The following is a 24,927-nucleotide window of genomic DNA, read 5'->3' as shown; positions in this document are numbered from 1 at the left end:
GGCTGAAAGGAGATATGATAGCCATGTATACATATGTGAGAGGAAGCCACAGGGAGGAGGGAGCAAGCTTGTTTTCTGCTTCCCTGGAGACTAGGACGCGGAACAATGGCTTCAAACTACAAGAGAGGAGATTCCATCTGAACATGAGGAAGAACTTCCTGACTGTGAGAGCCGTTCAGCAGTGGAACTCTCTGCCCTGGAGTGTGGTGGAGGCTCCTTCTTTGGAAGCTTTTAAACAGAGGCTGGATGGCCATCTGTCAGGAGTGATTTGAATGCCAATATTCCTGCTTCTTGGCAGGGGGTTGGACTGGATGGCCCATGAGGTCTCTTCCAACTCTTTGATTCTATGATTAGCTCTAATCCAAAAGATCCTAAGAAGATGTGTCCTTGTCTATGAAATAGATTGGCAACCTGCTCCAAAGACGGAAATGTCAATATTTAGTGAGCAAGATTAGATCTTGGAGGCCTCTTCGCAGTTCTATGGAAAACTCCACAACTGGTGCTTCTCCAATGCTGGAAATCTGATGATGGGGTCAGTAGAATGGACACATTCTTTGATCCAGTCTCTTTGGTATATAATTGGTTCCAATAAACAGTAGACCAGTGCCTATTTCTACAGTAAGATATTTTGCAACATTACAGTTATGGGGAGTGCCAGGAACCATGTAAATATATGTAATTACTTTACCTGTAAATCACAAATAGTAGTTTCTGTTTAAACATACCAATTTTTGCCTTTTCTTCAGAGACTGGAAACAAATACCTCTGCTTAATGATTTCCATGCTAGCAGTACTACAATATCTTCAAGGCCATGGGATTTCCAAACCTGCTGTAGAGCACCATGTGCCCTGATGGTTCTGTATAAATAAATAATGCTAACACCACAGGCATAATGTAGACACTCACTGTGTCCTACCATACTTTATTTCTTATTTCCTTTGACAGTGGCAATGCTTAAAAAACAGAATGTTAACATCGGCATGTTGAACATTATCACAATGGAAACAAAACAGAAAGCAATTGTTATTTGAGGTTGATTCTTCATTTAACGGCGAACACATGATTTTGGTCTATCTCCAAAATGAGTAGCATGTGCCTGGGCCATATCAAGTTTATCTTGCTCTCACACTGTTGAAGCTCTTCTTGAACACATGAAACGAGCTGTCAGGGCAGAAAAACATCTGTACATCTCAGACATAGATCAGAGATCCAGATCATCAGTCGGCAGGCTTGAGGCTCACCATTTTCTTTTTTTTACATCTACTAAACAGAGCCAGGTATAAAATATTGATTTGTGGATGGGGGTAGATGGGGAGAAAAACAGCAGCAGAGTAAGGAAGAGAGTGCTTCTGGGCATGTACTTAGCCCAAGAATACATACAAGAAATGAGCTCAGATTTCTTTAATTAAAAAGTCAAATCACTAAGTTTCCTTGATTTGGCATCAGAAAACTTTTCATTGATTTACCACAAATTATCCAGAGACTTGCCAGCACACTCTGACATAGGTTAACTGGGGCCTTCTAGATGCTGTTTGATCTCAATTTGCATCATCCCTTGACAGTGCAGCCAATAATAAGGAATGCTGGAAGTTGTCCTCCAACAATATCTGGATGGGTCCACTTTGCACACCCTTGAACAAAAGCAATCACTGCATTGAAACTAGGTAAAGGTTTCCTCTTGACATTAAGTTTAGTCGAGTCTGACTCTGAGAGGTGATGCTCATCACCAATTCTAAATCGAAGCGCCAGTGTTGTCCGTAGACACCTGGTCATGTGGCTGCCATGACTGCATGGAGAGCCGTTATCTTCCTGCCAAAGTGGTACCTATTGAGCTACTCACATTTGCAAGTTTTTGAACGGCTAGGTTGGCAGAAGCTGGGGCTAAAAACGGGAGCTCACCATTTTTAGCACCGTTTTTTCAAATCACCTATCTTCCGGTCAGCAAGTTCTGGAGGTTAATGGTTTAGCCCACTGTGCCACCGTGGCCCACAGTAAAACTATATGTTGATACATAACTAAATACAGCATAATCCCCATATCTAAAATTAGGCCTCTTCAACCTGCAGCCCTCCAGGTGTTTAGGCCTCCCAATCCCAGGAGCCCTAGCCAGACTTGTTCAATGGTCATGAATTCTGGGAGCTGAAGTCCAAAACACCTGGAAAGCTGCAGGTTGAAAAACCTGCTCTAGGGCAACTCTATAGTAACTTCTGGTGGAAACATACCATACAATCGCCTGGATGTTAGAGAATTCTTAGGATATATTTTATCGAATGCAGGTAGGTCAGTGGTCTTCAACCTGTGGGTCCCCACATGTTTTGGCCTTCAACTCCCAGAAATCTTAACAGCTGGTAAAGTGGCTGTGATTTCTGGGAGTTGTAGGCCAAAACACCTGGGGACCCACAGGTTGAGAACCAATGCGGTAGGTGAGGCTGTGTGTCCAGGAGCCAAACTGTTTAGTAGGATGTCAAAACATAGCCTAACCAAATTCTAAACCACTTGTTCTCCTTCAGTTTAAGCAATGTTTGCAAATATGGCAGTCAAGGAATAGCACAAGAACTCTCCAAACTCTATGGGTCCTTCCAGACAGGCCCTATATCCCAGAATCTGATCCCAGGTTTTCTGCTTTAAACTACATTATATGAGTTCTGACTGCCAGATAATCTGGGATAAACAGAAAACCTGGGATCAGATCCTGGGATATAGGGCATGTCTGGAAGGGCCCTATGATTCTACAAAAACCAATCTCTGTTGCCCTTGAATCCCTGCCCGACTTTCAGCAGAGATGCAACAGATCAAGGGCCAATGCAACAACATCCAAATGCAAAGACAACATCTTCCTCATGAGTATGTAAATATTCACTAGTTTCCGCTGTGCTTAAACCTAAGGGTGGAGTCATTCCCTGAAAGACAGCAAATGCAGGACTTCAGGTATCATTCTCTCATTGAGATCTAGCTCCACAATCAGGATCGATCTTCGAGCAGAGCATGGAAAACTACTTTTGGACTTCAACACCCAGCATCTTCAGAAATCATGCTACCAGTTGAAGCCCCAAAAGTAGCCTTTCCAAGCAGTGGCCTAGAGAACCTGAATGGTGCAAAGAGCTCAATGAATGAGGGAAAGCTGCAAAAGAATAAATAGACGACATGACCAGATATTATCATACTGATGGGCTGAAAAATACTGGCAAGCCATGCCAATACATCACAACAGAAAGAGATGCAACATAAAAAGCTTTCAATAAATTATTTGATGTGGAATGTGTGTGTGTGTTTAAGGATTAAGCAAGGCCCCTGAAACTGCAGAGCAGTTTGAGGATCCAGTTAAACCGGTACTATTGACCGCTAAAAATGACCCGTCTGCAGAGTCAACTGCTACATTAATGGAGCCAAGGGATCCTGATGCACATAAGCCAGTAGTATAGCACTTCATCACAGCTGAACAGTATGCCACGTTTCTCCTGAGCCCTCCCTATAGTCAAATGATTTAAAAAAGCAAAATGTTCTATCTAAACATACGATTCAAATAATCATACCACTTTATTTCATTTCATCCTGTTGAAGTAGCATGTGTGGATACCACCATGACTTTCTAGTTCAGTATTTACAAACAGAGGTTGAAATACAACACAGTTGATTCTTATATAATAAAAAGACACAGACTCTTTGGGGCGGGAGGAGAAAAGCGGGAAAGCAAAGGATTTTCTTTCAACCCTGGGCTTAATAGCTGAGTGTTTAAAATACATGCAATTAAAAAAAACAGTGCATGATCAGTTTAGAAGCAAAGTGCTGGAGAGGAGGAAGGGCATTCCTAATTTCTTAAAGTTTAGGAATTAATTTTAAATTTATAGTACTGATTATGGTTGAGTTTTACGTTTACATTTCTTAGATATCACTCTAGAAGGAAGGGGAATAGCAATGATATGAAGCCACAGAGTATGAGTTATCTGCTGCTTTTTTTTTTTTTAAAGGTTTAATTTGAATGAGTTTACACTAATTATTAACTGTAGGTGAAAATTAAGTGAAATCAAATGTGTTACTTTTTAAGGCATTTGTACCTCGAAATCATAGTTTTTGGTATCATGCTCAAATAGAAACCTGGAAAGGTTGCAAAAGCCAAGACTCTCTAGTATAAATGATGATATTCAACACCATCACCTTCTCAATGAAGAAATTAAAGTTCCTGAAATACCTTCATTCTTAACCGTTTCTTTACAAAAGCACGTTTAGTGTTTCAAGTGCAGAAATAAATAACCAGATATCTGATTTGGTGGCACTTCTTCCAAGTCTTTTTGCAAACTGTCAACTTTCCTATTCGTTCAACATATAAAATGGAGAGGGGATATCTTTAGGAACATTGCACAGACTTTGCACCACCAGGGTTTATACATTCATCCCAAAGTCAGCTTTCAAAGCACTGGCTCAACCCATTCGTATCAGAAACAAATAAACCAAGAAAGGAAAGGGGGGAAAACACAACACACAAAAATCCACCCCGCCTCCCCAAATATACATACACAAAAAACGTTACTGGAGTGTCACTTAGCGAGATTTTACAGCAATGAGGATAATGATAAGGACAATTATTATAACAGACAATATTACAATGACCAGCATCTTCCGATTCTTCTTTTGATATTGTTCAGCCTGCAGAGATAAAAAAGAGAAATTCAAATCATTCACTGTGGCAGATTGTGTAATGTACATGCAGTAACCTGCAATTAGCACCCGAGAGTAGAATAAGCAATGAGTTAAATTCAGTCTGTACTATGTGCTACTAAAATGCAAGAACTGAAGAATGAAAAATCAGTTTTTTATTTATTCACAGAGTCATTTTGCAGAATTTATAGCCCAATCCTGCACAGGTCTACACAGTTTTTTTTTTCTAATGTTTTTTTCCTGATTTATTCTAGTAGACATTTTGGAACTACAGTGCCACCTATTAAGCTGTATTTTCCACTAATTAGCAACCACTTCTCCACAAAAGTCAACATTGACACTGAAATACAACACTGCCTGAGTTGTGCGAGTGCAGCATTTTTCCAAAGAAGAGAATGTTTGAAGATTGGGACATCCGTAAGGATACCAAGGTGCTTGTTTATAAAGTTATTGTCCTCCCAAGCCTGCTATATGCCTGCGAAACATGGACTGTCTACAGACGTCACACTCAACTCCTGGAACAATTCTACCAGCGTTGCCTCTGAAAAACCTTGCAAATCTCTTGGGAAGATAGGCAGACAAATGTCAGTGTGTTGGAAGAAACAAAAATTGCCAGCATTGAAGTGATGCTCCTACACCATCAACTCTACTGGGCTGGCCACATTGTCCGAATGCCCATTCACCGTCTCCCAAAGCAGTTACTATACTCCCAACTCAAGAACGGAGAATGGAATATTGGAGAACAGGAAAAGAGATTTAAAGGTGGTCTTAAAGCCAACCTTAAAAACTCTGGCATAGACACCAAAAACTGGGAAGCCCTGGCCCTTAAGCGCTCTAACTGGAGGTCAAGTGTGACTAGCAGTGCTGTGGAATTCAAAGAGGCAAAAGGGAGAAACATGCCAAGCCAACCTTTATCAGGACCGCCTTCCACCTGGAAACCAATGTCCTCACTGTGGAATAACATGAGGGTCAAGGATAGGGCTCAATAGTCATCTACATATGTATCCACTGCCAGGACACTATACTTAGAAGGACATCATACTTGGACAACAAGGGATCGCCTAAGTAAGCCATCTATTACAAATATTTATTTATTTATTTATTTATTGGGCAAAACCTTCATCTTATATTGTTTTAAAGTTGGTGATAATATGTAATATCAGCTGCCACTTTGGAACAATCAATCTACTACATGCTTAACTATTACTTCGGACAGTGCTCGTTTATTTTGAGCAACTGAGAACAGTGGAAACTTAAATGTTTTGCAACAGTGAGATAGTATTGCCATATTTCACTTGCCACTTCTCTTGTAAAGAAAGGCAAGATACAAGTATTTCAATTTCTATTAAGTAAGTCTCATTCCATTACATGGTGCTTACTTGGAATATATAAGTTGTGGATTTACTATTCCAGATGTATGTTTAACTTTCATGTACCAGGATGGAAATTGTTTTAACTCCACAGAATAATGTTGCATTGCAGAATCTGCATAAAACTAGACACAGCGTGCTCATTTTCTGCAGCATTGCCATCAGAACAGTTGTAAATAATTCCTCAAATTTGAGTGACTTGCCACCTACCTTTTAAAAATAAACAAGTATATAGAATCCACCTGGAAGAATCTCAACTATTCAACACCGACCAGGACAAAAACATACATACGAATGTACATACTGTGGTATTATATTTATATCTTGATTTTCTTTCAAAATGGGACTCAGTCAGATGTTTGCAACTCAGGGACTGCCTGTATTCCCACTAATCTTAATGCTGATACACAAAAATTCTCACCAGGGATTGGAAATATTCAACAATTAATTTCAGGTAATTTTAAAGACATACTATTATCATACCACTTCTTTATCCTCACCACAGGCCTGAGTTAGATTATGACCCTCTCTAGTAAATCCAGGGAAACAACATGTATAGAATGAGATTTCTATCAGATCTTTGAAAATAGTTACTACACTGAACGAAGTACTGACATCCAGAATTACATCTTAATACACTCTTGGTGCTTTACCTTATGTAGCTGTTTTAATCCTTCTTCTGTTTTAACACATGATTGTTCAACATTGAAATCAATCCTGTCGAGAACTGTACCCTGAAGAAAAGAAAGTATGTTAGCTGCATAGATAGAAGTGAAAGGAAGAAAGACATTAAAGGATCAATAAGATTTTGTTCTAAAAATTAAAGCCAACAAAACCAAGAAAGTCTTTAGAATCAAGACAGCAGCAGATAGGAAAAGCCATGAGATCGTCCCATTATTGTGAAGTTAACCCCAGTACTTAAGCAGGAAATCCTGACTTCAAAGTAAACAGACTATGGGAAAGGTTACTTAATGGCTTTGATATAGAATCATAGAGTTCTCGAAGTCATCCAGTTCAGCCCCCTGCCAAGAAGCAGGAAAATTGCATTCAAAGCACTCTGACAGATGGCCATCCAGCCTCTGATTTATTGTTCCTATTGTGGTTTTATTTTGTTTTACTAACTTGTGTGTACTAACTTGTTGTAAACCGTCTTGAGTTGCCGATAGGCTGAGAAAGGTGGCATACAAGTATAGTAAATAAATAAATGCCCACAAAGAAGGAGCCTCCAACACACTCTGGGGCAGAGAGTTCCACTGCTGAACGGCTCTCACAGTCAGGAAGTTCTTCCTAATGTTCACATGGAATCTTTTCCACCTCTACCTCTTCTGTCATTAAGTATCACAGATTTAATGCCTAGGTGGGTCTTTCTTCAGCCCACATTATAAAGCTGTGCTGCATAGGGCATCATGAATGCCCTATTCCCATCAGACACTCAAAGATTACCTCGAAAGCACAACTGAATCATGTCCTCAGGTCTTGAATAAAAAAGCATGAGGTGATAAAAGTAAGAAAAGGAAGTTCTTTCTTAAACATAATTAGAATTTTCTGTTAACATAAACATTTTCGCCTCTTGAAAGAACTTTTATGGATTTGACTCATCCATTTATGCAGTTGGGGGCCTAAATACCCTTAAGGCACAAGATCCCATTTGATCATGGAAACTAAGCAGGGTCAGCTCTGGTTAGTACTTGGATAGCAGAGCACCAAAGCATGATGCTGGCTATATTTCAGAGAAAGGAACGAACAAAACCACCTCAGAATTTTCCTTATCTAAGAAAATGTTTTGAATTGTATGGGATCACCATAAATCAACAGGTGACTTGAAAGCAGACACCACTGTCATCTTTTGCTGGAATAATCCTTGAATCCTTTGAAGGAATGTTTCTTTGGATCACCTTGGCCAATGCAAGATTTTTTGCTTTTTCAAACAATCCACAGATATATAAACCCCACTGCCTAATTTCCAACAGACCTCACAACCTCTGTGGATGCCTGCCATAGATGCAGGCAAAACCTCAGGAGAGAATGCTGCTGGAACACGGCCATGCAAGCTTGAAAAACTCACAGCAACCCAATCTAGTGATTTTTCTTAAGGCAACTGAACTATTTATGGTCATGAACAGTTGTTAATTTTATGAAGCTCAAATGTTGGTATGGTCATAGAAGAGAGAACACCGACACTTAAAAAAAGGTCAAGACTGGGGTGGGTGGGGAAGGAACCATAAAAAATTACATGGAAGAACTATGAAACTTTATACAGTGTAATACAAGATAAGCATCCCTTATCCAGAATTCCAAATTATTCCAAAATCCAATATTGTTCACTTGACTGGCTGAGCTAACAGCACCTTCAGTTTCTTGTTGTTCAATGTACACAACTTTGTTTCATGGACAAAATTATTACAAATAATTGTATAAAATTACCTTCATGCAATGTATATTAATGCATTTTGGATTTAGACTCGGATCACATCTCTAGGAAAAAATATTCAAGTATTCCAAAATCCAGGAAGGAAAAATACCCAGGCACATCTGTGCCAAGTGTTTTGGATAAGGGACACTCAACCTATATTTCAGTACCAAGATCTACTTACCTGTTCAACTATCATTGTTCCTAAATCTCTAAAAATTTCATTGAGATCTGAAATGGACTGTACAATTTGTCGGATTTCTCGCTCCCGTTCTTCCACCAATACTGTGTTTTGTTGCACTAATACTAACTGGTCATCTGTAAAACCCTGATTTAAGGAAGAAGATATGAAATGTAAATAGTTGTCCTAATAGTAATAATAGCAAATAAAAGAGACTGGAAGTGTTACTCAACCAATCCTGCGAATTATCTCAGACAAAACCACCTTTGGCTCAAACTATAGCATGAGATCTCCTCCTTTCCCCCCAGTTCTATTTATACATATATTTTCTTACTTTCTTCTCTTCTGCCATTCCCATCTTTTGCATTTTCATTAAGAATCAAAAGGCGATCTAGCCCTCGATGGTGAAAGCTGAGAAACTCTGACTTTACATTACAAATGGCAACTCATATCCTTGACTCTAAAAATTACCCATAACTAAACTGAATAATTGCTTAAGAAGATATAAAAGTAAAACATCCAAATAGCTATCAGACTAGGCAAATATGAATTTGCTTTTCACATGTTTCTTGCTATAAGACAGAGAATTTAATCAAATCTGCATTCAACATGACAGCTTCCAGACTTACCCGATCGTATAGTGTTGTGTCCTCTCCATCATCCATAAGTGGGACTGAAGTGTCGAAGAAATGTTTGGATCTTTCTTCACGATTCTTTACACCTGCAAGAGCAGGGAAACAACTGTGATTAAAATTAAGGATTTGCCGCTATATATTTAGCATGGCTGAATTATTTTCAGCACCTAGGTACTGTCTGATGTGGGCACACATTCACAGACTTAACATTTCTGAGATGAATGGAAGGAGGAAAGCTGAGCCTGAATACTAGCTTCTCATATGGAAGAGGTTCTTTATCAGCAGTCATTTCAATGAAACAATCAATGTTGTACTGTCACAGCCTGCAAAACAGAGCCCTTTTTTATCTAATGGACTAAAGTGCGGGCTACACTGACCCTATATGTTGTTGTTGTTGTTGTTCATTCGTTCAGTCGTCTCCGACTCTTCGTGACCTCATGGACCAGCCTACGCCAGAGCTCCCTGTCGGCCGTTACCACCCCCAGCTCCCTCAAGGTCAGTCCAGTCACTTCAAGGATGCCATCCATCCATCTTGCCCTTGGTCGGCCCCTCTTCCTTTTGCCTTCCACTTTCCCCAGCATAATTGTCTTCTCTAGGCTTTCCTGTCTCCTGCATATCAGATATTTAGATTACGATTCATAACAGCAGCAAAATGACAAAATTTCCTGACCCTATATAGACCAGTGTTTCTCAATCTTCCTAATGCTGCGACCCCTTGATACAGTTCCGCATGTTGTGGTGACCCCCAACCATAAAATTATGTTCATTGCTACTTCATAACTGTCATTTTGCTGCTGTTATGAATCGTAATCTAAATATCTGATATGCAGGATGTATTTTCATTTACTGGACTAAATTTGGCACAAATACCCGATATGCCCAAATCTGAATACTTGTGGGGTGGGGGTTGCTTTTGTCATTTGGAAGTTGTAGTTGCTGGGACTTATAGTTCACCTACAATCAAAGAGCATTCTGAACACCAACGATGGAATTGAATCTAAGTTGGCACATAGAACTCCCATGACCAACAGAAAATACTGGAAGGGTTTGGTAGGCATTGACCTTGAGTTTTGGAGTTGTAGTTCACCTTACATCCAGACAGCACTGTGGACTCAAACAATGATGGATCTGGACCAAACTTGGCAAGAATGCTCAATATGCCCAAATGTGAACACTGGTGGAGTTTAGGGAAAATAGACCTTAACACTTGCAGGAATTTATAGTTCATCTACAATCAAAGAACATTCTGAACCCCACCAACAATAGAATTGGGCCAACTTTCCACACAGCACCCCATGTCTTGAAGGGACTTGCTGGCTTGAACCTTCCCTCCAGCCTCATGTGCTCTCCATTGCCCCACATGTGCATCACACTGCCATTAGCTGAGCATGTCTGCTCTCCCCCCCCCCCCCCACCCCACTGAGAATCTCAGAAACAGTCCTCCCCTTGGCTGAGAGGCTGGCCAATCCCAGCGAAGGAGGACTTTTGATGGGATTATTCTCTGTCTGTTTCCAAAAAGGAAGAGAAAAACAGGTAGTGAGATCTTCAGCCTTCTCTGCCAAAGGGGTTCCTAAGACCAGTAGAAATTCATGTTTTCTGATGGTTTTTGGTGACCCCGCTGAAACCCCCCTTGCGACCCCCCAGGTTGAGAAACACTGATATAGACGAACCCAAAGAGAGGGGAAGATGATGCCCAGTATGCAAGTGTCATTTGATTCTCAGCTTACGTTTGAGATAGTCAGACTGCCCATGCCTGAAGCTGGTGGACAAATCCTGAAGCGTCTGGGCTAAGCTAGAAACAATATTCTTCAGAAGCCGACGCTCTTGGTCTGTACAGCTTCGAGACCTGCCATGTAACGTCTGGACTGCTCTCTGACACCTGTGGAATAGCTTGGAGATGGAAAGTGGGGCAGGGGAGGAAGAAGAAGCCATTTCCATTACCAAATGAACAGTTCAAGCTGCAACCTGTAAAACAAACCATTTAAAAAAACTTATGCAAAGATAGCTCACAGAGGCTGTGTTGTCTTGTATACATTACATCTGCTTTTAATATTTTTATAAGCCACTTCAAGAGTTCATTTCGAGCAAGAGACAAGCTTTCCAGAGCAATAAAACCACTGAACTGCGACACAATTTCATTCCAAAAGAGAAACACTGACACAAGAACTAAAAAAGATGTCTAATTCATGTTTGAAAGAAAATCTCACGGATACCTGTGTGATTTCTTGGGTAGTTATTTCTATTGCATGTTCCTCTTCACTGCTATCATCCAGAGTCGGTCTGTTCATATGTTTATCATGCAGACTAGCTAGTTCTTTCATCTTCTGCTTTATCCTGGAGATCTCATACCGAATCTAAAAGGGCAAAAGTCAAACAAAGAAAGGCTGAGATAAAACCAGGCTAATAACTTGGTGGGATTACAGTAAGAAATTTCTTATCTAGTTTTCACCGATTACATAGCTTACAAGTGGCATCTTACTGTCAGCACTGAATACTGTACACTATGCCATTATATCAATGACAATAACTTCACAACTATTTCCTTAATACATCACTTTCAATCCTATGTTGCCTCCTTCCTTAAATAGCTCGAAATAAAGTGAAGCAAAGAGCTTCACTTGTTCAAACAAAGTAGAATGTGGACAACATTTCAAAGTCACATTTGGTCCTGCACTATTGAAACCTCTACTGTGCTAGTTTAATGGTTCTACATAAACGTGTGTTTATACTTTGAACTTTTATCTTTTAGGAATGCCTATTGCATTTTTAATGCTGGATAGGTTTTTATAATTTTGCATTCCATTCTAAACATTTATTTATTTATTTACAATATTTATATACCGCTTTTCTCACCCCTGGGGGAACTCAAAGCGGTTTACAAAAAATAATGGCAAAATTCAATGCCTTACATACATAAACCAAATCATAAATCAAACAGTATATGATTAAGCATAAAATACAATAGGACAAATTCACCATAAGATAATAGGACATTTGAACATGAAGAATAAAAATTAAAAACACCTAATAAAAACATTAAAACCACATGATCCAAAATTGTAGACTGAGCCATTCCAGATGTCGATTACACATATTCCATATTTATTTGTTGTACTGTGTACTTTACTAGTCAAAAGCGTGGTTCCATAACTATATCTTAGTTCCAGGAAGGAGAGCGCTGATCTAATCTCACTGGGGAGAGAGTTCCAGAGTCGAAGAGCCACCACTGAGAAGGTGCTGTCTCTTGTCCCCACCAACCGCATTTCGAAGTAGGTGAGACTGAGAGCAGGGCCTCCCCAGAAAATCTTAACCTCCGTGACGGTTCACAGAGGAAGATACGTTCAGACAGGTTAACATCAGAATATCAAGATCAAACAAATCAAATGATCCTAGGACAATTGGCTGCTATTTTTACAAAGAGACACATTTACTTGAAACTATACCCATTATCTACACTTGAACTCACTTCTTCTATTCCATCAATCCACTTTGGAGGTAGCCTCTTTGTTACACAGACAGCTGCTTCAGGATCTAAACTAATCCCAGATACTAGTGCCATACGATCATCCGCAAGCTGTAAAAAAAAGAGAACAATCTGTATTTAAACATACAATAAACATACAATTCTCCCACCCTGAACGTTCCACAGATATATAAACCGCACTTGCCCAGTTTCCAACACACCTCACAACCTCTGAGGATGCCTGCCATAGATGCAGGCAAAACATCAGGAGAGAATGCTTCTGGAACATGGCCATACAGCCCAGAAAACTCACAGCAACCCATACAATAAAGAATTAGATAAGATTGGAAGGCCCATATTACATGATTTAGGGAAGTGGTTCTCAACCTGTGGGTCCCCAGATGTTTTGGCCTTCAACTCCCAGAAATATTAACAGCTGATAAACTGGCTGGGATTTCTAGGAGTTGTAGGTCAAAACATCTGGGGACCCAAAGGTTGCGAACCACTGACTTAGATGCAGGCGAAATGTCAGGAGAGAATGCTTCTAGAACATGGCAATACAACCCGAAAAACCTACAACAACCCAATGATTCCAGTCATGAAAGCCTTTGACAGTACAATAGTGTTGTTATATGCAGTACCTAAACCTTTATGCTTATGAGTTAGTCATCACATTCAATTTTTTGACAATTATTGATTCCTTGCCAAAGCATCATACACTTATGCAAAAAGAAACCAACATGTCATCATGTTTTCCTGCTAGGCAAAGCAAGAGAAGCAAGCAAACAAAGAGAAATGATGGGTTTAAGGAAAAGGAAAGGAAGGCTTGCACCACCATTTAAATGAATAATAATATTTATTCTACTATTGGCCTGTGATCATCCACCTAAAGACAAAGAAATACTGTCAGATTTTAAATAATACTACTAGGGCTCCTTCTACACTACCATATAATCCAGATTATCAACGCTTTGAACTGAATTATATGAATCTATGAGTTATATGAGTCTACATTGCCATATAATCCAGTTCAAAGAAGATAAAATCTTGATTTTGTTGCAAAGCGATGCTCAATCCTCTAAATATTTCTCCAGCAACAGTAAGTTTATCCCTGTGGGAAAGAAAATCAGGCATTTCCAACTCGATGGCCCAACCGAGCGTCTTCCTCCAGGTGCAAACCAAGAATGGGCAACTTGGAAGTCCCTGAACAGACTCAGAATAAACAACTCAGCATCTGTATGCTTACCCACAATGCTCTGCCTCATGCACAGAGGAAGAACTGTTCGAAGCTACAGATAATGCAACTGCTGTTGGCCGTTTTTGGTCTAAAACTACTTAGCAGCTTGTGTTTCCTTTATTTTATCAGTTTTATATGTATATATTTATGCAATGCTTATGACACAAAATAAAACTGTGCATGAATGTACTCATACTGGTATCATGATTGTAGCAACTGGGCCACCCTTTCTCCCCCAAACGCCCACAACTTTCTCCCCCAAATGCCCACAACTGTCCATAGCTTTGATGGTGTTCACCTAGCTTTTCATTGTGCATTTTGCAACCCACCGCAAATCTTTGGGATAGCATAGGACTAATCTGTAATGTCTCAATTTTTAAAAACAAGTCATAGATGGAGGAAATTGAAACACAGAGGGAGGAAATTCCTTCCTTAAATACAGAAAAAAGCAAGCCTAAGAACAGGATTTAATTAGCCCTTGCTCCATCACTGTGAGACAGAGCTTTTTGCAATTAAATCCTGTCTACTTCCTCTTTTCAGGCACAGCCAGCTGGAGGCTGCTCCTGACAATACAACCCATGGAAAGGCATTGTTTCTTCAGGAAACTATACAAAAGCTCTGATGTTTGCCTAAAAATTAAAGGAAGCATTAGACTCAAATGGCCTCAAAATGAACAAGGCGCTCAATTTTAATGCATTTATATTATTTATGGATTTTGAAATAATTATTTTGTTTGGCCTTTTGTGCCTTCTATTTGATGGAGATGTTATACTCAAAACAACTCAGTGTGCGAAAGCAATTTCAGGAGAGCAGAACAAATGTGAAAACTGGAACAGCCTTTTGTTTTAAAAAATATTACTAACTCCAAATGAAAAGTGAGCCTCATATCTAACAATTCATATATTTAAAACTTTATTAAAATCAAGGCACTTTACTATTATTCCATTCTGAAACATCACACTCCCCACTGGACATTTCTGTTTAGCTTTAGTTGGCTGCTGTATATTCAAAAACCACCAAAGAGAAGAAGGCTTTCTCCTGTTTCCCTTTTGCAAAGCAGCAAAGGCATCAGTCTGATTGCATTGAGCTGACCAGATTGCATTGAGCTGACCATTAAGAAATATGGAGAAATGAAGATTTACACAGAATAAAGAGACATGAGGAAAGCACTCCAAACTCTTTAAAAGTAATGCAAAACTTTGACCAAACTCAATAATCAGAGAAATCATAATCAATTACATGGAGCTGCAACATGCAATATCCAAAACAGTCTTCTGTGATCTCTCTTAGGTAACTCAGAACTGAGAAATCTGAGCTAAAGGACGGAATGGTGTGTCCAATATAAACAAACCCATGCACAACATTTTCCTTGAAAGAACATCAGTATTAGGCAAGCACAACTATACCTCATCCAGCTCCTGAGGTGGTTTGTGGATCCCATCAGCCCCATCCATATAGGGACAGCAAAGTTTTAAGAGAGGGAAACAAAAGAACAGGACAGAGCACAGGATACAGTCAGTTGAAGGTACACAGGGATTTTATTGTTCAAAGCTGCCAGTTTAGCAAAGGAAACAAAACAGTTTCATAAAATTAGTCATCAGCTGTTCAGTGGGCTACTATTTAGCCTCCTGAGCTGTTGCATCTTCTCTCTTTCAATACATTTCAAAACATTGTCTTGATCCTTAATGAAATGCACATTTTAGAGACATTACACAACACACTTTAAAAGAGATATCTGTAAATGAAAGAAAATTAAAATTCGATTTCACATTGTATTATTTTTAAGCATAATATCCAGAACCTCACTGAATCCGAGTATAAATCTCAATATTCTAATTTCATTCACTGCAAACTATTTCCTGTGCTGGTCAATGACCGAAATAAATATTTTGATTTGAACTATGGAGGCGTTGTGGTGACATTTATAAGCCATGATGTTTTATTTTGTCAATTTTATTGGAATGTATAAAGTGCGTGGAACATTTGGGTGGGAGAGCTTGAGCATATGCAAGTTCAAGTCATTATGTGGAGGATGAGAAATTCTAAAAAGACCTATATAGATATTGTTCAGTAATCATTTTTTTGGGTTTATTTATTTATTTATTTATTTATAGCATTTATATTAAAACTATTCTTCAGGGCTGGTTTTTTTTAAAAAAAAGGCTCACAGGTTATAGCTTGGATAATCTTTTTTTTTTTTTTACAACTGATGCTACAAAATTTTTGCACAAGACTCTGAATGGTCACTTCGCAGTGGAGTTCCTTCACGGGCAGGGAGTTGGATTAGAGGACATTTGAGGCCACTTCCTACAGTTCTGTGATACCACCACACCCACCACACCAATTTTAATTTTAGCCTTAAGCTTCTTTCTCTGCTAAACTAACAGTATTTTCTCTTGCCTCATCACAGCAGGTGAAATATGAAGATAGGCAGAAGACACAATTCTAGCAACACCTTTCACCACTCTAGGAAAAATGTCTAGGTTGGAAACTAGAATTTTGGTGCATGTCAAAGTCAGGTATTTTCTCTGTGAGCACCTAGAGTTAAGATAAAAACGTTATATCTTTATCCATGGATTTGTTAAATCACAGCCTTCTAATACTATCAATTTACATAAATGTTATTTATTAACTTCATCCTCTTCAGGGAAGTTAGTTAATGGATTTCAGTAGAAACTCACTGTAAAACATTTTATCTCAATGAGCTAAGTCCACAGCTTGGTATTTATCTAGAACCATTCAGCCCTCTCCCTTATATTAACAAAATTAACATGTATTTGTATCAAAAGACTGATAGTAATACATGCCTTTGTTTTCCTACAGAACTGAAAAACAAATGCAGATCTAAGATGAATTGCATCGGAGCCCTTCTGGGGAGAGAGGGCGGGTTATAAATAAATAATAATACTTATTATTATTATTATTATTTATTTATTTACTGTACTTGTATACCGCTGTTTCTCAGCCTAGCTGGCGACTCAACGCGGTTTACAACAAAATACCAAATACAATAGTCAACAGTATACAATTTAAAACCATAAAAACATAATACACAATATTGGTACATCAATAACAATCCAATGCATCTCCTGACTAAAATCGTGATCCAGTTTCGTCATCCATATTACCAATCCTTTAATCATCACATTCATTGCACCGAATTAACCAAATGCCTGTCCGAACATCCAGGTTTTTAATCTTCTTCGGAACACCATCAGCGAGGGGGCTGATCTTACCTCCATGGGAAGGGCGTTCCATTATTATTATTATTATTATTATTATTATTATTATTATTATTATTATAAACACAACAAGATGAGTCCACAGCAGACAAGATCACTCTGCTGGCTGTTGTATTGGATTACACGTCAGACATTCCCAAGTGTCTAGGACTGCGTAATGTATCAGCAAATGATGCGTGCAGATCCCAGTAAGGTGGCCTTCTGCAGCTGGCAGATGGTAATTTTGTCAGTGCCGATTGTGTTTAAGTGCAGGCCAAGGTCTTTAGGCACTGCCAAACACCACTGGGACCACCTTTATTGGTTTGTGCCAGAGTCTTTGCAGTTCAATTTTTAAATCCTCATATCATGTCAGCTTTTCCAGTTGTTCCTCTTCAATCCTGCTGTCACCTGGGATTGCAAAATTGATGATCCATACTTTGTTTTTTAACACGATTATTGCATAAATCCCATGCTCAGAATACTGCTAATGGGACAAAAAATGATTTTTCTTAATTGAGCTTTCAATATGCTGATACCTATGAAATTACATTTAAATCTCAACAAACCATTTTGCTTTTTACATAGATGCTTTTTTACAAGATACATGTCAACACACACAACCAGAAATCCCAGGGAAGATGTAATCCTATCTATTATCTGGAGTTACTATAGTTTTCATAGCTATAGTAATACATTGGCATTGGTTAATTTTTGGATGGAGATGGGGATGGTTGTGCCTCTTGTTTACATAAATTACAGTAATGCTAGAAATTGGGTGAACATATATATATAGATGAATTTTGCAAATATCTAAATATTCAAATCAGACGGTAAGTATTAGTCAGCCATATCATTAGGGTTGGTAGCATTCATTTGCAGACGCCCAAAAAGGAGATATAACATGTTTGCTTTCAGGCATCGATCAAACTTATCAGGCTGTTTACTGACAAATGTCAGCCAAATTTGAGATGTACACGATTCCAATTCAAACTGTGTAGGTCAATTTAATTGTTCACCACATTAAGTGCTCAAATACACAAAACTTTCTCCAAATAAAATCACAGAATCATAGAAATATAGGATGTTATTATTATATGAAAGTAGCCTTAGATACAGAGGAAGATTCTATAATATTTTGTTGTTTAAAATAATGTTTATTTTAGTAAGACAGTCTTACTTATTTCATACTGAACAAGCAAAAACCAGACTCAGGCCACACTGGTGTTGAATTTATCTGAACCAGAGCCCAGAAAAATCGTTCTTTTTTATCCTGGTTAGGAAAATATGTTCAGAATATAAAGCTCTTTTGTAGCTAGTTACTGTTATCCTATTACCTATTTTAGTGGCTACTCTATTTTCTAGAGACTTTGCAAATACATGTTAAAACTGCAGATTCCTAAGAAACCTTGGGGATCCAAGGACTTTACATTATAATCAAGAGAAACTATTGGTAAGAGCTAGAGCGCAGTGCCAAAAAAAGAAACACCATGGAAAATATATTGCCAGATGTGACCTTTGCCACTGTAAAAACGTTATTTAAATGGTATAAATGTAAGTTCACAAGTTGCTAGTTACAAAGCAAACTGTTTACACAGTTGAATCCTAAGTATAAAAAATGCCTATTCATGCAGAAAGTGGTGTTCATGCAAACAAGTGGAAAAGACGTGAAGAGAGAGCTACTAGTGGGCTCTTTCTCAGATAGATGAATGATCTGAACTAAAAAAGGAAATGAAAACAGCTGATGTGGTTCTTGTCAGTTACTAGCCAGAAAAATCTGCGTTATTTTTAAAGCAAGGAATTTAGGACATGCCAAACCGGCTGCTTTAGTTATTTGAATATGTCTGAAAAACATCAGGATATTTCATTCATATGAACTGTGTTTGACTTTTTTAACAATAAGAAAACCCTGTCAATACGGACGCATTTACCACCATGCCTCACGCTAAAACAGGGAAGTCTACATAGCTCTGGAAAGCAAGTTGCCAAGAAAAGCCATAGAGAAAGGGTCAGCAACCTACAACCTTACAGCCATGTGGCCTGCAACCTACAAACATCTGCCTATTTGGTGAGAACATGGGAGAGGGCCCTTTCAATGGCTGTTCCTACTCCTAGGCTGTGGGACTCCCTCCCAAGACAGACCAGGATGGCCCCATCCCTGCTGGCCTTCCACAAGTAATTAAGACATTTCTTTGTGGATGAGGTGCAAACTGCTAGGAAGGTTGTGTGTGGGCTTTGATGGAGGGGGGATTGTGGGCTTTGAATAAATTTTAATGGTATTCCTTGTATATTAACTTTCATATCCACCTACAAATAAATAAATAATAAATAAATAAATAAATAAATGTTTCATTTTTTTAAGTATTTGACTTATTTTAAATTTGTATTTGGTGTATTATATTTGTTAGCTGCCAATAATAATAACAACCTTTCCAAAAGTACCCTATGTGTAACCTGACTCAGTAAGAGCAATCTGACTTTTCCTAAAAGTTATATGAATGGCAGATGGGGCAAATAGATATATTTCCTTTTGGCTCTGGCTCTGTCCACTTTTTACTTCAGAACCACACATTACAGGCATATAAGCCTGCTAAGATTACTTTGAAGCAGGCCTGTACAACCTGCGGCCCTCCAGGTGTTTGGGCATCCAACTTCCAGAAGCCCTAACCAGCCTGTTCAATGGTCAGGAATTCTAGGAGCTGAAGTCCAAAAGACCTGGAGGGACAAAGTGGTGCAGGCCTGCTCTGAAGGAATGTAGCCCATTCAGAAAGCTTACTTGTCTCTGAAGCAGGCAGATGTGGCCTTCAAGATGTCTTTTGACTACTCATGTGCTTTCAGGGCAAACCTTGCCCAGTTTTGCACCCCAGCTTTCATTGCGACCCCCAATCTGTTTTCGAAAGCCTCCCGAAATCGGGATGTATTTTTGGATTGGGACACCGAATTTTGGACCAATATTGGGGGGGGGGGGGGGGGCTTCCCATCCACTGGCACCTCTTCCTGAAGTTCTCCTTACTTGGCACCCGCTGTTGCTCCTCTGCAGGCAGGTCCAGAGTGAACCTGCAGGTCCCGCCAGCCGCCTCACATGCCCCACCACACTCGGAGAGTGTGTGGCAGGGCATGCAGACAGCCTACAGGCCCCGCCACATTCTCGGAGAGAGAGTGTGTGGTGGGGCCTGCAAACAGGCCCAGAGTGTGCCTGCAGCCTAGAGCCAGGCCTGCCCAAATGCAGGCAAGGAGGAGATTTTGGCTTGACACAAATGAAACGGTAGGAACAAATTTCGCACACATGGCAACTTTTCATTACAATCCATCATACTTGTCTATGTTGGCTACAAATGATTCCCAATTTAAGCCAAGAACACATCTGAAGGGATACAATCACATGTCTATGTTCTAGAGGACACTGTACTTCACAGTTTTTGTTATTTTGTGCCTTCAAGCTATTTCCAACTTATTGCAATCCTATCATGGGATCCCCCATCATGGGCCTTCAATTTGTTTTACCATAAATTGTAAGCCACCTTGGATCCTGTACTGGGAGAAAGGCAGGATAAACATTAAATAAAGGAGTACAAAATAAGAAAATGAAAAGAAAACCAGTTCACCTCCCTTCCAAATGCAATGCAAAAGGTAGAAAACCTGAGTGAAACTTGCAGCCACCAAAAGACCCATACCTTCCCTCCTGTCAGCTACAAAATAAAGGTGTCCTTAGCTATTTGTAAGGAATATAACACACACTATTGAAGACCTGCACCCATCATGGAGCTGTGACTGGCTACAAGTCCTTGTTAAGAATACACAGGAACAAAAATTATTTGCTTCTAAGCATGTTTGACATTGCTTACCTTTAAAAAGCAAATATGACAATGGGTAGAGAAATTTACACCCTCTGGGCATTTTGAATTATAATAATCACTATCCTTTATCATTTTTTAAAAAATGCTGACAGAAATGCATGTGCCAAAATACTCTCAGCACTCTTTCCCCAGGGGAAAAAATCTACACCAGGCAGGGGCAAACTCTGGGCCTCTGGGTGTTTTGGACTTTAACTCCAACAATTCCTAACAGCCTTCCTAACAGTCCAAAACACCTGGAGGGCCAAAGTTTGCCCATGCCGGATCTATATTGTAGGATGAGTGCAGTATGACACCAGTCGAACTGCCATGGCTCAATGCTATGGAATCATGGGAGTTGTTGTCCTGCAAGGTTTAGTTTTCTCTGCCAAAGGGGTGCCAAACTGCATTAACTCAATAGTACAGAAGCACCTTAAGAGGGTTTCCTTTAAAGCCCATGTAGATTTATTTATTTATTTATTTATTTATTTATCTCGTATACCGCTACTCCCAATTTGGCTCGGAGCAGTTTACAGAAGCAGATTAAAACAATACAATTAGCTTTAAAAATAACAATAACAAAACAATAGGCGGCGAGAACAGGCATAGATCAAGGTTCCATGTTTTTGAAACACCGAAAAAAGGGAAGATGGTTGGGACATTATCAGGGATCAAATATAGTTTGGGGGCATAGGCTGCACTGCCTCTTTCCTTGCTTGTTAGTTAAAGAGGTGTCAAGCTGCATTCATTCTACATAACTTCATAACAGGCAAGTCCCATAACAGAATGAAAAACCCCACCTGGGGGAATGAATCTCTTAATGCAACAAATCCTTATGGAGAAAATAAACATGTTATGGTTTTTATGATTTTTTTGTTGATTTCAATGTATAATGCATATTGTATTTGTATGTTTATGTTTATTGCTGTATTGATTATTGCCAATTTGGAAGCTGCTCTGAGCCCCCTTTGGGCTTGAGATAGAGCAGGGAAAAATACAGTATAAAGAAGGTAAAGGTTTCCCTAACATTAAGTTTGATCATGTCCGACTCTGGGGGGGTGGGCTCATCTTAATTTCTAAGCCAAAGAGCCGGCGTTGCCTGTAGACACCTCCAAGGTCATGTGGCCAGCATGACTGCATAGAGTGCCATTAAAGGTAAAGGTAGTCCCCTGACATTAAGTCCAGTCATGTCTGACTCTGGGGTGTGGTGCTCATCTCCATTTCTAAGCCGAAGAGCCAGCGTTGTCCGTAGACACCTCCAAGGTCATGTGGCCAGCATGACTGCATGGAGCGCCGTTACCTTCCCGCCGGAGTGGTACCTATTGATCTACTCACATTTGCATGTTTTCGAACTGCTAGGTTGGCAGAAGCTAGGGCTGACAGAGGAAGCTCATGCCGCTCCCCGGAATTGAACCTGTGACCTTTCGATCAACAAGCTCAGCAGCTCAGTGCTTTAACCCACTGCGCCACAGGGGGCCATTACCTTCCCGCATAAGCGGTACCTATTGATCTACACACATCTGCATGTTTTCAAACTGCTTGGTTGGCAATAACTGGGCCTAACAGCAGGAGCCCACTCCACTCCCTGGATTTGAACCGCCAACCTTTCGGTCAGCAAGTTCAGCAGCTCAGTGGTTTAACCCACTGCACCACCAGGGCCCCCAAAGTAAAATAAATAAACAGAAGAGGGAGGAAAGTATGAGAGAGGAAACAAAGAGAGATACAGAGCGAGAGAGAGATGCTTGCTATCAGACAATTCTAAAAACAGCGAAATGTGGGATACAGTAGGACGAAGGGGGACTCACCGCAGCAGCCATGCTACGTGAAGTCAGAGGGCTGGAGCTGTAACTACTCACTTGCTCAGCCAGCAGCTGCCGACTTTGGATCGCGTTGTTCCGCAACAACAAGAACGCGTCTGTTAAACGCCGGGTGGCCATGGCGCTAGGCTTCTTAAGGGACTCCCTTAATCACCAAAAACCCAAATATATTAACCTATGCTTCCCACAGGTGGGCCAGATTCCCAAGTTGGCTTCCTCTCAGTGTAAAGTCCTTCAGGTGGAAGGTTGAGAGGATTTGGAAACCATGAAAGGAGCATGAAAAGGATCCCTCCTTTAAGTTGTGGCCTTTTCCTCTATCTTTCTCTCCCCCAGATCCTTAAGTTAGCTTTTCCCCCTTAAAAAAATCAGGACTAAACCACTAAATAAACTATGAATTCCACAAAAAGTGTGCTCTCTCTCTTTCTCTATAGACCCCTAAAGGAGCTTTCCTTCAAGACAAAATCTGGACTTCTTTTAAAGCAGAAGGTTGAGAAGATTTAGGAAGAATTACAGGGGCATCCAAGAGATCCCCTTGAACCAAAACAATCCAGAGGCCATTCCTCTATCCCTCTCCCCACCAATTCCTAAGTTAGGACAAAGTCCTTGATTCATATCTGGATCTTTTGGAAACCATGACCCTTAAAGGCACCCTGAAGGCTCCTCTCCTTGAATAATCCCTTCTGGGACAAGGCAGAGCCCTATTCTCGGCCCCCTCCAGCACCCCTCATCTTTCCTCTCCCCGGCCCCGGATGGATCTGCCTCTGACCCCTTCAGCACAGCTCACTTCCGCATTGTGCCCCGGGAAAAACTTTCCCCCGCGCAGTAAGGAGCCGAGGAAGAATAGTTCCGGGCGGTTCCAGGACCGGATGTAGGGAAACGAGGAAGGAGAGAGAGGCGCAGTTGTTGCTTTGAACTTCAACTCCCAGAAGCCCAACGCAGCCTGTCCCTTGATCAGGCATTCTGGGAGATGAAGTCCAAAGCACACCAAGGACCAAACTTTGGGGATTACACACAGTAAAGTGGATGCAGCCTGGCATCACTCAGTGATGTGGAATCCTGAACTCAAGGCTGTGGAATCCTGAGAGTTGTAGTGGTGTTAAACTGTATTACTTCTACAGTGTAGACCAGGCATGGGCCAACTTGGGCTCTCCAGGTGTTTTGGACTTCAACTCCCACAATTCCTAACAGCCTAACTAATAAATCTTTAGCATGGATTTAGATGAAACTCATAGAGTTTCATCTATGCTGATGATTTTGCCATTACTGCTCAAGCAGGGAGCTTTGAGACGGTAGAACAGAAGCTCTCCGAAGCTCTAGGTGCTCTTACTGCCTATTACAGGGAAAACCAACTGATCCCTAATCCATCTAAAACACAGACATGCGCCTTTCACCTTAAGAATAGACAAGCATCCCGAACTCTGAGGATCACCTGGCAAGGAATCCCACTGGAGCATTGCAGCGCACCCAAATACCTGGGAGTCACTTTGGACCATGCTCTGACCTACAAGAAGCACTGCCTGAACATCAAACAAAAAGTGAACTTCAACTCCCAGAAGCCTAACGCAGCCTGTCCCTTGATCAGGCATTCTGGGAGATGAAGTCCAAAACACTCCAAGGACCAAAGTTTGGGGATTGCACACAGTAAAGTGAATGCAGCCTGGCATCACTCAATGCTGTGGAATCCTGAGAGTTCTGGTGGTGTTAAACTGTATTACTTCTACAGTCTCTACAGGAGAGACTTATTTTGCATAGAATTATGGAAAAAATAGACCCCTGTCTGATCCCACAGCAAGCTGGCTTCAGAAAAGGCAAAAGCTGTACATCGCAAGTGATGAACCTGACTCAGCACATAGAAGATGGCTTTGAAAGGCAGCAGATCACAGGAGCTGTCTTCATAGACCTGTCAGCGGCTTATGATACTGTGAACCACCGCCTCCTCCTGAGAAAAATGTATAATATCACAAAGGACTACCACCTCACCCGCCTCATAGGAAACCTGCTACAAAACAGGAGCTTTTTTGTTGAGTTTCAGGGCCAGAGAAGCAGATGGCGGAAACAGAAGAACGGCCTGCCTCAGGGGAGCGTGCTTGCCCCATCCATGTTCAA

General features: G+C 40.3%; 1 protein-coding gene across 3 annotated transcripts; it reads right to left on the bottom strand.

Annotated features, from left to right (window-relative positions):
* Positions 1 to 891: 891 nt before the first annotated feature.
* On the bottom strand, positions 892 to 23,617 carry STX16 (syntaxin 16). 3 transcript variants are annotated; one of them, XM_060772041.2, is made up of 8 exons: positions 22,810 to 23,617; positions 12,720 to 12,827; positions 11,467 to 11,607; positions 10,981 to 11,143; positions 9,248 to 9,339; positions 8,622 to 8,765; positions 6,681 to 6,761; positions 892 to 4,645 (listed from the first exon to the last, which is right to left on the bottom strand). In XM_060772041.2, exons 1-8 carry the CDS (start codon positions 22,939 to 22,941, stop codon positions 4,541 to 4,543), a joined length of 966 nt encoding a protein of 321 aa, XP_060628024.1. In that variant the 5' UTR covers positions 22,942 to 23,617; the 3' UTR covers positions 892 to 4,540. The 3 variants fall into 3 exon arrangements, with proteins under 3 accessions (XP_060628024.1, XP_060628025.1, XP_060628026.1); XM_060772042.2 differs by having other exon boundaries at positions 22,861 to 23,617; XM_060772043.2 differs by lacking the exon at positions 22,810 to 23,617 and adding an exon at positions 15,360 to 15,705.
* Between the last annotated feature and the right edge of the window lie 1,310 nt (positions 23,618 to 24,927).

Source organism: Anolis sagrei, chromosome 4, assembly GCF_037176765.1.
Source record: "Anolis sagrei isolate rAnoSag1 chromosome 4, rAnoSag1.mat, whole genome shotgun sequence".
Classification (NCBI taxonomy): Eukaryota; Metazoa; Chordata; class Lepidosauria; order Squamata; family Dactyloidae; genus Anolis; species Anolis sagrei.
Note: the sequence above shows the minus strand (reverse complement) of the source record. Positions and strands in the feature narration are given on the sequence as shown.

Bases quoted from the DNA above. Each gene is read 5' to 3' on its own strand.
- STX16 (XM_060772041.2), bottom strand. From the start codon at position 22,941: ATGGCCACCCGGCGTTTAACAGACGCGTTCTTGTTGTTGCGGAACAAC. The intron at 9,340-10,980 runs GTAAGCTGAGAA...CTGCTCTTGCAG, and splicing joins GCAGTCTGACTATCTCAAAC to GTGTAAAGAATCGTGAAGAA. The intron at 6,762-8,621 runs GTAAGTAGATCT...TCTTTTCTTCAG, and splicing joins GAACAATGATAGTTGAACAG to GGTACAGTTCTCGACAGGAT.